The 14,243-nt window shown below is 38.6% G+C and overlaps 1 protein-coding gene across 7 annotated transcripts in view; it reads right to left on the bottom strand.

Annotated features, from left to right (window-relative positions):
* UBR2 (ubiquitin protein ligase E3 component n-recognin 2) overlaps positions 1-6,998 on the bottom strand; it is a 96,208-nt gene extending 89,210 nt beyond the window's left edge. For 3 of the 7 annotated variants that reach the window (XM_032463086.1, XM_032463085.1, XM_032463087.1), the window contains exon 1: positions 6,570-6,988. In XM_032463086.1, coding sequence (XP_032318977.1) covers positions 6,570-6,647 — 78 coding nt within the window. In that variant the 5' untranslated portion in view covers positions 6,648-6,988. Of the gene's footprint in view, positions 1-6,569 lie in introns of all 7 variants that reach the window. The other 4 variants (XR_004313595.1, XM_032463091.1, XM_032463090.1 and 1 more) reach the window with 4 other exon arrangements.
* Between the last annotated feature and the right edge of the window lie 7,245 nt (positions 6,999-14,243).

Below are 14,243 nucleotides of genomic sequence, written 5' to 3'. Positions count from 1 at the left end.
CCAGTTGGTGTCAGCAGAGAATGAGAGAACTGCTTGGCGTGGGACCCCCCCACCTCCACTTTTGGTAGCCAGAAGTAGTGGTGTGAGTATAGCGAGAAACAGAAGAAATAGTTTTTCCTTTCAGATAACAGCTCAATATGTCTGACATTGAACTCATGATCTCCTATACCACACCAAAAACACCCCTGCTATTTTCTCCATTTCCTTATTGTAGACACCAGCAGCTACCCATGTATCCAAATAAGAAAAACCTAGAAATCATCCTTTTCCTCACCCCAACATCCAATTAATCATTATGTCTTATTATCAGGCCTCCTTAGTATCTATTGGATCCATCCATTTCTTTCTGTTCATCTCCACTGGCACTACCTTCACCACCCTAGTCTAAACTCCTCACTCCTGTCTTTTACAAGGATTAGTGCCATGTCCTAACTGGTAATCCCCACTAGTCTTGTCCCTCTACAGTCCATTTTCCAATCTCGCTACCAGAATGATTCTTGCAAAATGCCAATCTGATCATGTCATTCAGCTTCCCCCTTCTATTCAGGAACAAGTCACGTACCCTGACGTGGTTTACAGGGTCCTTTGCCTTGTATCCTACTCTCCAGTCTCCTCCTGACCTGCACTGCTCCTCTCTCTGCTAAACAGGGTTATTTTCTACTCATTCTTCAGATTTTAGTTTCTGTTTCACTTTCTCTAAGATGCCTTCTCAGCTCATTTCCCACCACTTCCTGTTCCCATACCCCGCCAGGTCTGAAACAGAACTAAGCCCCAGTGGGCTGAATGCCCACAATGACTACAAATATGTTAATACTACTGACTGTCACGTAACACTGACATTACAGAAAGATGCTCCACTTGGCTTTAATTTAAGCATAAATAAGGCAGATCTAGGCCTGCAGTCTTTAAAAACCAAACCAAATAAGCCCTAAATAAGGTATCCTTCAAACCTCCTCCTCTTCCCTTTCTATTTCCTTAAGTCTTAAGACTTTTCCCTGACATTTATGGCCTCCCATGCCAATTCCATTTATATGTTTATTTGTCCTCCATACTTCTTTGTGTAATTACAACTGACTCATTTTGGCTCTAAAAAAAGTAAAAATGTCAAATGATAAAACATGAAACAACTCACTTTTACAAAAATGCAGTTAACTCAACTACTAACTCATAGGTCCAATGTTTACCTATAGATTACAACCTAAGTTTCAAATTGCATCCTTGTTAAAAGAGTTTATGTTCAAGTGAAATCTAACACCATACAAGGTCCTCATTTTAACTATTACTTTTACAATCTTCAGCCCCCTTCTGTCCTCTGAAAAATAATATATAGAGAGAAATTTTAAATATTCATGATGTGGAATATATTAACTTTCCAGTAAATTTTTCAGAGAACTTTTTCTAAAAATGTAAAACTTCTGTTTATAAATTAAGGGGCTGTTTATAAATTAAGAAGCTTATAACTGAAAACAGTAAAAAAGTTTTCACCACTGAAGTGAAACAATCCTTTTCAAATTTAACTAATTTTGTTGTGTTTGCTTTATGCAAGTAGAAAAGAGACTAAATTACTCTTAAAACAACAGTACAATCCCATGGGTTTAAGGATTCTCTCCAAAAAAAGTGACTCTAAAAAAAATTATACACACACACACAAAGTTCACTAATTATAAAAAGGATGGGTTAAAAAAAAAAAGTCTGTCAATAGTAAAAGGCAGAGTCACCCAAAAAGCAAACCAGAATCTAATTCTCTTGAGCTAGAAAACACTTTCTGGGGCCACATCCAAGGGTTTTTCACCCATTGTCAGTAGCCCTATTCCAAAATATGAAATGAAGGCAGTCAAATTACCCTAAGCAATTTACTGTTCATGGGTGAAAAATTAAGTATTAAGATTCACCTACATGATCACCTACATGATCCTAGAAAACTATGCTTCAGTTTTAACTTACAACACATTTAAAGGTCTTATTTTAAAAGCAATTTTTTGTTTTTCTTATATTTTATGTTCTCATTTCTCTTAAGATTCTTACAGAGTTTTAATCCAAGGAAGATAAAAGGTGATGCTTTCTAAAAAAAAAAGTTATGTTGTCTTGTGGCTTCAACAACACTGACAGGTCAAGTCTGCTCATAGATTTCTTAAACAAAAAAATCAGCTTCTCATTAAGAAAAAAATCAGCCAACTTATTTAAATATTAGTAAAACAGGTATTTCATTCTAAATATCTTTTTATCATATATTATTATAAATTATTGACAAGATACAAAAATCTGGTTCAAGTAAGGCAGGTCTATGCTCCAAATTTAAAACTACCTAACAGATTTGGGCTCTATTACAGGCATTTTAATTTTATTAAATTTTAACACTTAATAATACAGCAAAATATCTTTACATGAGAATTCTATACCAGAGATACTGAATTAGTGACTGACAACAGTATAGGTTTCAAGAAAAAATTGTGAAGAGAAAATGAGCAGGAGGAAAAAATTTCTGGCTGCCTTTCGGAATACTGGCTCACATATTTCTCAAAAGAATAAAATCTATAGCTTTTCGTATTAGTTCTCACCAACATAAGCTAACTGTAACTGTTTCTTCAACATGAAGAATTACTGAGATCTCTAATTTGGCTGCATGTTAATTTGTCCTTATTTCAGACACTTGTGGCTGTCACACCAATGTGCACACCAGTAATAAGCACTACCTTATGAGAAGTTCTCCACAAGGGAAGTAGAGAAACTGTCAACTCATTCCATTACAGTAAATACATTACGACAATGTTTCCAGGAGCTCTCCTTTTTTGAAAGCTAAAGTTCAGCCTTGGGATAGAGAGCAAGTATAATAAACACAAAAATGAAAGAATCCCTAGGGGTTAGCCTTTTATCACAGAATCTAATTATTATTTTACACCAAATTAAAATTATATTCTTTAACCATATTTGATTTTGCTTTCAAACAAGGATAACCAACATGTACATTAATTATAAAACAACAATCTAAAACAATTGCTAATGCTGAAATAGAGCTTTTGAGACTATATTAAGAAAAATTTAGAGCCAAGAAAAATTTTAAACAAATCATATTAAGAGTTACAGAAATGAAGTAGAAGCATTCACAAATCAAAATAATGTAGAAACTCAAATATAAAAGACAAAAGAATCTAATTTTAAAATAACCAAAAGATCTAAATTGACACTTCCAAAGAAGATATATAAAAAGCCAATAAGCTCATGAAAAGATGTTGAACATCATGTGTCATGAGGCAAATACAAATCAAAACTACAATGCAATACCACTTGATACCCAATAGAATGGCTATAATAAAAAAGACAGACAATTAACAAGTATTGGCAAGGATGTGGAGAAACCCACTGAAACCTTCATATCCACTGGTAAAATGATGCAGCCACTTCAGTTTAGCAATTCCTGACCCAGCAATTCCACTCCTGGGTATATGCCCAAAAGAAATGAAAACTTTATGTCCTCACAAAAAACCATACACAAATGTTCAGAGTAGCACAATTCGTAGTACCTAAAAAGTGGAAACAACCCAAATATTCGTCAACTGATGAATGGATAAATAAAACATGGTCTATTCCATTCCATGTAATGGAATAGCATTTGGCAATAAAAAAGAATGAAGTATTGATGACATAAGCTACATCATGGATGAACCCTGAAAACATGCTAAGTGGAAGAAGCCAGTCACAAAAGACAACATATTATATTAAATTTTCAGAATAGACAAATCTATGGAGACAAAAAATAGGTTAGCAGAGCAGGGAGGGTATAACTCAGTGGTAGAGTGCATGCTTAGCATGCATGAGGTCCTGGGTTGAAAAAAACGTCCTGGTTTTTAAAAAAAGTAAATTAATAAAAACAAACCTAATTACCTCCCCCCACAAAAACAATGTAAAATAAATACTAAAAAAAGAAAAAAAAAAGGTTAGCAGTTTCCTAGAGTTTGGGAGGTCAGGGGAAAATGGGGAGTGACTGCTAATAAGTATACGATTTCTTTTTTGGGGTGATGAAAATGTTCTAAAATTGACTGTGGTGATGGTTGCACAACTCTGTGAATATAATAAAAACCAGTGAATTGAATTGTAAGATATGTGAATTATATGTAAAACTGTTGAATATTTTAAAGCAAAGAATAACCAATATAAATATAAAACTACATAAAACTTCCAAAATGAGGATGTATTTCTTTTATACTTGGGGCAAAAACAATATATGTACTTCTTAAATCATAATCATCCATTGGAACATACAATCAAATCTGTGGAGCATGAAATGCAGATAAACTCAAGAAGAGTTGAGAAAAATCGTACCTGTACCAAGGAAAAGAGAAAACTAGAACAAGGGCCACTTTTATCATCATAAACTTATAATTATTGAAGCAAGTATTATATTTTTTTTATTTAGGCATTCTAGTTAGGGTAGATGGGAATCACAAAAAGTCCTTCTCCCTCATAACACAAGTAAGAAAAGCAAGCGTGTAAATAAAGTGTGGGAAAGATGACACTAGTGCTTATTAAGTAATTTTAGATGGATGTGATCCCAACAAGTCACCAGTAACAGAGGTCTAAAGCCTGCAATAACTGCTTTACTTGCTTTCTCTCTCTAAAGTTTACTTCAACCTGAGAAAACTTTATTAATTTTTAATCTGTGATAAAAGGCTGGCTGGAGCCTAATCTTTAAGAATAGTAAAGTGTTATTCTGTTTTACCCAAATAGCGACAACAAACCCCTCACAAAGTAAGTCCAAATTATACTGCTGGAAGAATCTTCTATTTTAATGAGTTTAAATCTTCTTTAAGAAATTTTGTTGGCCTTCAGACTAAATTTTTTTTCATCTTATTGTTCAGAAAGCCATTGAAAAGTAAACAGAGCAAAACTAAAATGTAGCTCTGACTGTGATCTTCGCAAACTCAAAAATTAAGTCCAAGTAATACATTTTTATCCCATTTCCCTTATTTTCCGCCACTACACCTGCTAGAGAATTTCACTGCATAAGAACTAGGAACATTGGTCTGTAGCAATGGTTTCTTAACTAGTTTCCTCAGAAGCCTCAATAAATTGGAGCAGCTCTAATCACTTGATAACTGACACTTTTAGATTTGGGAAAATAGAGTATTACTGTGTTACTCTATATTACTGGGTCAACAGACACAAAATTTGGGGGGACTAAAGAAAACAATTTTTGAGGTAAATAACACATTAGATATGAAAATGATACTGATAGGATGACATGCACAGGAAATAGCTGACATTACTATTTTACTATTTACTTTAATACTGCTTTCATTTTCTTTTTCAAGCTCTTGATAGGTGAAAGGTAAATGGGGAAAATTCTTGGGTTGTTGAAATACTAAGCAGAAAGTAAACTGAAAACAGAAATAGATTAAACAAGTTGGTTTAAAAGCAAATAAACAGATTCATTATTCAACACGTATTTTATACTTTTCACCTCTACTCCTGCCATTTATTTCTGCTATGACTTTAGGGTCCTCTTCAATTCATCCCCAATAACTCCTGACTAACCAACAGCCCCACAGTGTCCGTAAAATTTTGTTCATAACATTCAGATTGTTGACTTGTGTTCAAAGGTCACTCCCTTCCTAGCAGCTTTTTAAATTGGAGGCCTTAGAGGTGGGGCCTAAGCCGTTCTGGCCCATTCATAATCATTGTGGACAACCTGTTCCAATGGCTGTTTCCAGTCCTTCTTAAGGAAAGATGCCAACGAGTTTATTAATCATTTTACAACTCTGCTACTTATACGAGCATATTCATACTACAGTTTCAGTACAATACTGGGTTTGAGTGCTTTAAGTTTGGGGCATAGCTGCTCCCAGTATGCTGTGACCAACTCTCAGATTATTAGCTTCTATTTATTGAGAGCTGCTCTCTCAAAGTTATATAATATTTGTCCTTCATCCAACTACCCCTAACTCCTAGAAAAATTATTTTTTAAATCTCCCAGTCTCCACTACTACTTTCTCACACCCAGTAAACGTGTCAAGACACTAACTTCGGCACATTGACCAATGTTGTCGACTGACCAAACCAGTGCAAAAATGCACAGAAATAGGTAAAGAGACACAACAGTGTCGTTTGCATCCTTTAGTGCCTAGGGCAGTCCCAGAAACAAAGTAAGGTAGCAGGTTTCAGTGGAGAAAGTAAGGCTCCGCTTAGCTCCGGAAAAAGGAATCAGGAAGATAAAGTACCCAAAGAACCAGGAAGCGTCTTCCCCTCCTTTCTTCCAAGAGCTGGCATAAAGGGCAAAGGCCCTTGTATTAGGGGCTTACTGGGTGTGTGGTGGAAAGGAGGGAAAAAAGAATAAGGGAACGTTAAGGTGGCTGGTGCACCCAGCAGCACTGCGGGCTATTTGTGGATAAAGAGAGAAGAGGGCAAGATCTGGGGCCTCCCCGGGCCGCTACCCACAAGGCGAGGCCTGAGGGGCTGGGGCGGTCATCACCCCAAGTCTGGGCCCGGCCGCTCCGGGAATTCCAGGAGCCAGTTCCTCCCCCGGGGCGCGGCCTGCGACCGCTGGACGTCCCCGTCCGGGTCCCGGCACTCACCCCCGCGGTCTCCTCAGCCGAACATTCCAGCAAACTCCGGTCGATGGCCTGCACCTCGGGCTCCAGCTCCGACGCCATCTTCCCTCCCTCGCCTCCCCAGCGCTGACGCCGCTACCGCCGTCCCGAGGGCCGCGGCCTCGCCACAGCCCCGGCGGCCGAGACCGCCACCTCTGCCCCGGGCGGGCGGTCCGGAGCCGTCCAGGCGGCCGCGGGCAGAGAAGACGGAGAGTAGCGTGAGGTGAGCCCGACAGGAGGGACGGCGCCCCCTGCTCTCCCTCCCGGGCTCTCCGCCCAAGAGTCAAATCACCGCCTCGTCCCTGCCCCGGGGACAGACAAGGAGAACCCAGGGCCTGGCACTGTTGCCCGCTTCTACCGCGTCCTGCACCGGGAAAGGGGCAGTAACACCCAGAAGAGGAAGCAGAGCACTCTGGGAACTGTAGTCATCCTCCGCACCGCCGGGGAAAAGGTGGAGCCCTTATAAGGAGTTCTTCCACCATTGGCATTGTGGGAGTTGTAGTCCATCTCCTTCAAAGTGAATTGGCAAATGGCATATAAGTGGGTGGGGCTTTTCTGTACCGGTAGAATCATGGGAAGAGACTAGTGGCGAGAAGCACCTACCTGAGAAGAGGCAGAAGCGCGAGATACTGTGGGGTACCGTAGTTTTTATTCCCTCAACACCGTTTGTTCGTTGTATCCTCAGAGCCTAGAACGCTGCCTGGTATGTGGTAGAACGCGAGTACTTTTCAAAGCCTGGCATATGTACGCACTCACATACTTGTAGAACGGATGAGTTGCATTCTATCCCTATAGTTCTATGGCCCTGTCATCCATCAAACTCTCATTCTCTACACTGGTAACGGAGGTGTACATTTCCCAGGTTTTTGAAGGTTTAAAAACACGTTAAAATGCTGTTAAAGGAAACGTTTCCAACTGAGCTAGTTGTGACCATTTATTAAAGTTTATTACGAATCTAGCTGCACAGGAAAAGGGAACAAAAATTTACTCTTGATAGGGACAGTTTATAGAAATAGATAATCTTTGTTAGACTAGATTCAAAAGAAAATTATGTTTGGATAGAAATAATGAGACTCCTGAATAACAGTTAGGTGCGTGGGTTTCTTAGAACAAGTCTTCAGTTCCTTTAGAGTTTATTAGAAAATTGCTTTCTCGTTTTATTAAGTGTGCTAATTTATTCCCATACAGAGATTGTGGATTACATTAGGCAAAAAAAGTTCTGATCCAGTCCAGGTTTGGGACATGTTTTTGTTGTTGTTATTGTTGTTAACAATACTATAATATTAACCAAGTTTTTTTTAAGGAAATAAAAATTACCCTTAATCTCACAGCCCAAATAAGCTTTGTTACCACTTTTAAAAATAAAAATAATATATGTATAAGATTAGAAATTCAAACTCAACGGAAAGATTTTTAAAGGGAAAAATTAAAACTGTGCCTCTCACCTTATCCCAAGTCCCTCCTCCCAAAGAAAAGCATTTTTAATACTTTTCTTATGATTCTGTCCAGAAAAAGAATTGTATACATATATCTGCATGGACATCGAGAATGAGACATCTTGAAATGTTCTTCTGTATGTTACTTTCTTCTTTGCTCAACTTCCTTGCGTTCATACTCTCGCTAGTCAGATTCAACCTGGAGGAAAACGGGGGCTGTTATAACCCAGAAGCAAAGATAATGCCTCTTTAAGGGTCCTAATGTAGAGTTAAAGCCATTAAAATACATTGTAAAGAAAAATTTTGCTCTTCAAAAAAAATTATTTTCTTGTATTTTGAGGTCTTTTTCTTCCTTCTCTGATGGAGGCACTGGGGATTGAACCCAGGATCTTGTGCATGCCGAGCATATACTCTACCACTGAGCTATAACCCCATGCCCTGAAAATTCTTGCTCTTAACGTCATTATTTTATTCCTTCTATTATTTCTGGGTTGATTTTAATGTTCCTTTTACTAAATTTTTGAGTTGGATGTTTGCTATTAACCTTTCTCTCTTTTTCAGTAAGTACATCTAAGGTAGTAGTGTTCAGATTTGCGCATGCATCAGAATTACCTAGAGATCTTGATGTAATACAGATTTCTGAACCCCACTCTCAGAATTACTGATTTAATGGGTTTTGGATGGAGACTAAAAATTGCATTTCTGTCAAGTTCCTCGGTCATTCTGTGGGCCTGGGGGCCAACTTTAAGGATCATAGATTTATTAATGCAATACATTTCCATTATATACTGCTTTAATTATATTACACAAATTTTGGTGTGTAGTGTTTTCATTATCATTTATTTCTAAGTATTTTCTAATTTATTTTGATTTCTTCTTTGATCCATGGAGTATTTTTTTTAAATTTTCAAATGTGTATAGCACAGTAATCTATTTTTTTAACTTTTCATATTCATGACATTTATTTTGCAACTGGGCATTTATACCTCTTAATCTCCCTCACCTATGTCTTTCCTCCCCCTATTCCCTCACCTCTGGCAACCACCTGTTTGCTCTCTGTACCTATAACACTATTTCTGTTTTGTTATATTTGTTCATTTGTTTTGTTCTTTAAATTCCACATATAAGTGAAATCATACAGTATTTTTTCACTATCTGGCATTTTTCTTAGTATAATACCCTCTAGGTCCACCCATGTTGTCACAAATGGCAAGATTTCATTCTTTTTTATGGCTAATATTCCATTGTATATATGTAACCACATCTTTATCCATTCATCTCTTGATAGGTGCTTAGGTTGCTTCTATATCTTGGCTATGGTAAATAATGCTGCAATGAACATAGGGGTGCATATATATTTTCTGGTTAGTGTTTTCATTTTCTTCGGGTAAATCCTGAGGAATGGAATTTCTGGATCATATGGTAGTCCTGTTTTTAATTTTTTGAGGAATCTCCATACTGATTTCCATAGTGGCTGCACCAATTTACATTCCCACAAACAGTGCATGAGGGTTTGCTTTTCCCCACATTCTTACCAACACCTGTTATTTATTGTTTTTTTGATAATAGCTGTTTCGACAGGTGATATCTCAGCGTAGTTTTGATTTGCATTCCCCAAAATGGCGCTTGCCAGCACCAGAGTCATTGAATGAGCTCCCCAAAATGGCTGTCACCAGTGTCTGTGTCCTTAGGGTGAGTTCCATGTGCCTCTTGCCTCTTCAGGAGACTCATCAAGATCAGCAGGTGGGTCTGACCCAGGTTTCCTTCCAATTACTGCTTCTGTCCTGGGTCCCAGAGTGTGAGATTTTTGTGTGCACCTTTAGGAGTGGAGTCTCTATTTCTCATAGCCTCTGGTTCTCCAGGAAGTAAGCCCTGCTTGCCTTCAAAGCCAAACATTCTAGGAACTCATCTTCCCAGTACAGGACCCCTGTGCTGGGGAACGATGTGGGACATGGATCCATTGCTCCTTGAGGAGAGTCTGCAGTTGTGATTATTCTCTTGTTTGTGGGTCACCCACTCAGGGGTATGGGTATTGACTCTATGTATCACATCTCTGCCCCTCCTACCTGTCTTGTGTGGTTCCTTCTTTATATCCTTAGTTGTAGAAGATCTTTTCTGTTGGTCTTCTGATCTTTCTTATCAATAGTTGCTCTTTTTTTGTAATTTTGCTGTGCCCATGGGAGGAGGTGAGCTCGAGCTCAAGGTCTTCCTACTCTGCCAAGCTGGCCACTTCTGACATTGCTATCTTTTGTTACTAATTTCTCATTGTATTATATTGTGGGCAGAGAACAGAGTCTGTATGATATAGATTCTTCGGTATTTGATGACATTTGCTTTGTGGAGTAGGATATATGGTCAAGTAATTCTCCAAAGCCATTATTTCTTCAAATACTACCATCCTTCCATTCTCTTTATTTCCTCTTTTCAGAACTTCCGTTTGACTTCCTTTTCTATTCTCCATGACTTTAATCTCTTTTTCATTTTCCCATATTTTTGATTGTCTATGTTGCATTCTGGATATATCTTATCTTATGCAAATTCTCTCTTCAGCTGTGTCTAATCTAATATTAATGATTTTTTGGAAATTATTATTATCTTATTATTATTAAGGAATCCACTTCTATGACCGTCATAAAGCCCAGGCTGGGTTAATAATGACAAGCTCTGGAGGTCACTATACCCTACTCAGGACGTTCTGATTATAACCACTGCCTTCTCTATCTCAAATGAAAACCTAGATGCATGAGACCTCAATCCCTGAACTCCTTTTCCTGGAAGATGCCAAAGCCAACTACGTGACAGGCTTTATCAGAGGAGAAGATGATTTTGTCTTCCTAGGAGACAAACCCTCTACCTTGCTTTATGAAGCAGATAGCAACCTTAAACCATGGACAGGGTGGGACCTGTGAAGGCCTCAATGGATATTAACTATCTATTGAGTTTGTATTTTTAATGACTTCTTTCTCATTCTAGAAATTATATTTAATTCATTTTCAAAGATTCCTCGTCTTCTTTCATAATGTCTTATTTATGGTTCTGAATCTTTCTTTTATATCTTTAATACTTAGGAAAATGCTTATTCAGTAGTGGTCAGTAGATTGTACTTATAAAGACCTTGGAAATTGAATCTTTTCGTTTGTGTGCTGACGAACAAATGATTGTTTCCCTTGTGCTTTGTGATTATCAAATTTGAGATCATTTTCATTTAGCATTAGCCATGGGAATCTTGAGAAGCTTGTGTTAAGAGCATGTACCTTCAAAGGAGTTTTCCATTTGCTTCTACAAAGCTAGGTGTTCTAGGAATATTATATACTTGGGACCAGGCTCCCTAGGAGTATCACATACCCAGGACCAAATTTTATGTCAGTTTCTTGGCTTGGGTTTCCCTAATAGTATTAATTTATTTGTGTGGCATTGCATTGTCCTTAGTTACAAATTCTTAAGGGAGAGGTCTTTTTCCTACACAGAATCATGTTTAAAAGCTTCTTTGTCATTTTCCTCTGCAGTCAGTGAGTTTTTTTCTAGTCTGTCCTTTCACTGATGTTACATTTCTTTGAAAGCTCTGGCTTGACATGAGGATCTCACTTTCAATTCATGTTTCTTGGACCCAAGATCTTGTCTTATGTTCCCATGTGGGCATTAAAACCTAAGCTCCAACTTAGACATAGCATATTGAACCTAATGACAGTAAAGAGGGAGTTTGAGGAGAAGAAGAAAGAGTAGGTGTGGGGATGGCAGTGCCAAACTTTTGGAAGGTGGGCAGCAAATAGATGAGAAGTAAATGACTTAGCAATCAGAGAATGCTGAGACCCAAGCCAGCAGTAGAGCAACCCAGACTCAAGCTACTGTATATCCAGAACTCCAGAAGGCTTGGAAAAATAAAGCACCATGTTACTCTGAAAGTGGGTGAGGATGGTGCTAAACACAAGAATGTTGTTTGAAAATCTGTATAACAAGCAGTTAGATCACCTCATCTCCCAACCTGGAAGAAGACTGGAAGTTTCTCCTCTGAAGAGGCTGCTCCTTAGGGTCTTTGTACTGGGAGACATCAGACACAACTAAGGACAGGGATGCTGTACTGAATACTAGGGCACTGGTTCAAAGTCTATACACTAAACAGGTTCACCCCAGTGTATTTCTCCCCCTTGATTCTGAGCATACCTGTGGCTGGCTTACACCTCCCAGGCAGGAGTTTAGAGAGTCTTCTCCAGAGAGACTGAGCAGCCCAAAAGAAAGAAAATCTGTCAGAGGTGTGGGACCCTATATTAGACTGCTTGGGCTGCCTTACAGAATACCACAGACTGGGTGGCTTAAATAACAGAAATTTATTTTATCACAGTCTGGAGTCTAGAAGCCTAAGATCAATGGATTGGCAGGGTTGGTTTCTGGTGAGGCCTCTCTCCTTGGCTTTCAAGTGGCTACCCTCCCACTACGTCCTCCCATGGCATTTCCTCTGTGTGTGTGTGTGAAGAAAAAGGTATGTCTGGTGTCTCTTCACAGTAAGAGGGCAGTCATCAGATAGAGTGGTCAGGGAGGCATATCTGAGGAGGGGAGAATTGTGCTGAACCCTGAGTGAAAAGAAAGAACTAGCCACGTGACGATCTGGGACAAGCACACGGTAGACAAAGGAAATAGCAAGTGCAAAGGCACTGAGGCTGAAATAGACTTGAAATGGATCAAGAAGAATAAAAAAACCACAGCTTTATGACAGAAATTTTTCTGATAAACTAATAGATGTTATGCTCACTAGTGATAGTAGCCATTCTATTACTTCTGTTCTTTACTAAAACCTTTTCAGATAGATGTTATTATTTTCAGTTAACATGATGAAACTGAGGGTCATGAAGATAAAGTAACTTGCCCAAAGTCACTGTGGTAGAATGATTCAGCTTTATGGCCCTTATTAATGATTTTCCTGTATTCACTTCCTTTGCAATGTGACTCTGCAGGTCTTTGAGTGGAATATTTTCCTGTCCTTTGAATCTGGGCTGGCCTTGTGACTTGCTTTAGATAACAGAATGTGGTGGAAGTGACAGTACATGAGTGCCATACATAGATCCCTAGATGTGGTCTTCCACAGTTCCACCCTCCTCTGGACCTCTGCTTTCTCTGTGAGAACACATTTGGGCTAGCCTGCTGAAGGATTAGAGAGCACAGGAAGGGAAACAGGTACACAGATTAACAGCCAGCCAGCCCCTGGAAACAGAGCCACCTAGCTGACCTGTAGGCACCTGCAGGCTCTTGAGGGAGTCCCAGGAGACCAGCAGAACAGGCCTAAATTGCTGACCTGCAGAATTGTGACCTAAGTGATTGTGGTTTTAAGCCACTGAATTTTTAAGGCATTGAATTTCTGCATGGTTTTACATGTAGAAACAGTTAATCATTTCAGTCACGTAGATTAGTAGCAGTGCTGGCATTTGAACTCAGTTCTTTCCTGAGTTCCAAGGTCTCCAATGCTCATATTCTTTTTTTATTTTATTAGTTTTTGGGGGTAGAAGGAGGTAATTTGTTTGTTTGTTTATGTATTTATTTGTTTATTTAATAGAGGTACTGGGGATTGAACCCAGGGCCTTGTGCATGCTAAGCACATGCTCTACCACTGAGTTATACCCTCCCCTCTCCAAGTCTCATATTCTTTCCATGCCATGTTTTCCCCCCTGGGGACCGACTTCTAGGGAAATTAATTTATTATTATTATTCTTTAATAATAAAAGTGACCAAGCTTGGGAATAGAGTGCTAAAATCCAGTCTCCCTTTTCCTTGACAGATCCTTAAGTAATTGACTCTTCTTAAAGGCCATGGGTAAAAAGATTGAGAACTTTTGTTCTTGAATTGTTTCAAAACACTGAACTGAGGTCTTCCTATCTTAGAAGTGTTACACCAACATAGGTCCATCTATGGTTAAGTCTGTGGATACACACTCTTGCTTTTCTTGGGGACAAGGTTATCTACTTCCCTGTTTTATACTGAGATAACTGATGGTGATGACAGCCAATTGGGTTCATTTAATTAATTCTATATTTTTCCACTTTGTATTAATATTTTAAATTAAAATTTTATTTTTCAATAGATAATATTGTCACATGGTTTGCAATTCTAAAATTATGAAAGGGAATAGTAATGAAAAGTAAGTCACCCTCCTAACCCCTTCCATTAGCCATTAAGTTCCCCCTCCTGGAGACAACTGCTGTTTCCATTTTCTTGTATGTCCTTCTTTTTAAAA

Source organism: Camelus ferus, chromosome 20, assembly GCF_009834535.1.
Source record: "Camelus ferus isolate YT-003-E chromosome 20, BCGSAC_Cfer_1.0, whole genome shotgun sequence".
Classification (NCBI taxonomy): domain Eukaryota; kingdom Metazoa; phylum Chordata; class Mammalia; order Artiodactyla; family Camelidae; genus Camelus; species Camelus ferus.
This window is presented reverse-complemented; position numbering and strand designations above follow the sequence as displayed.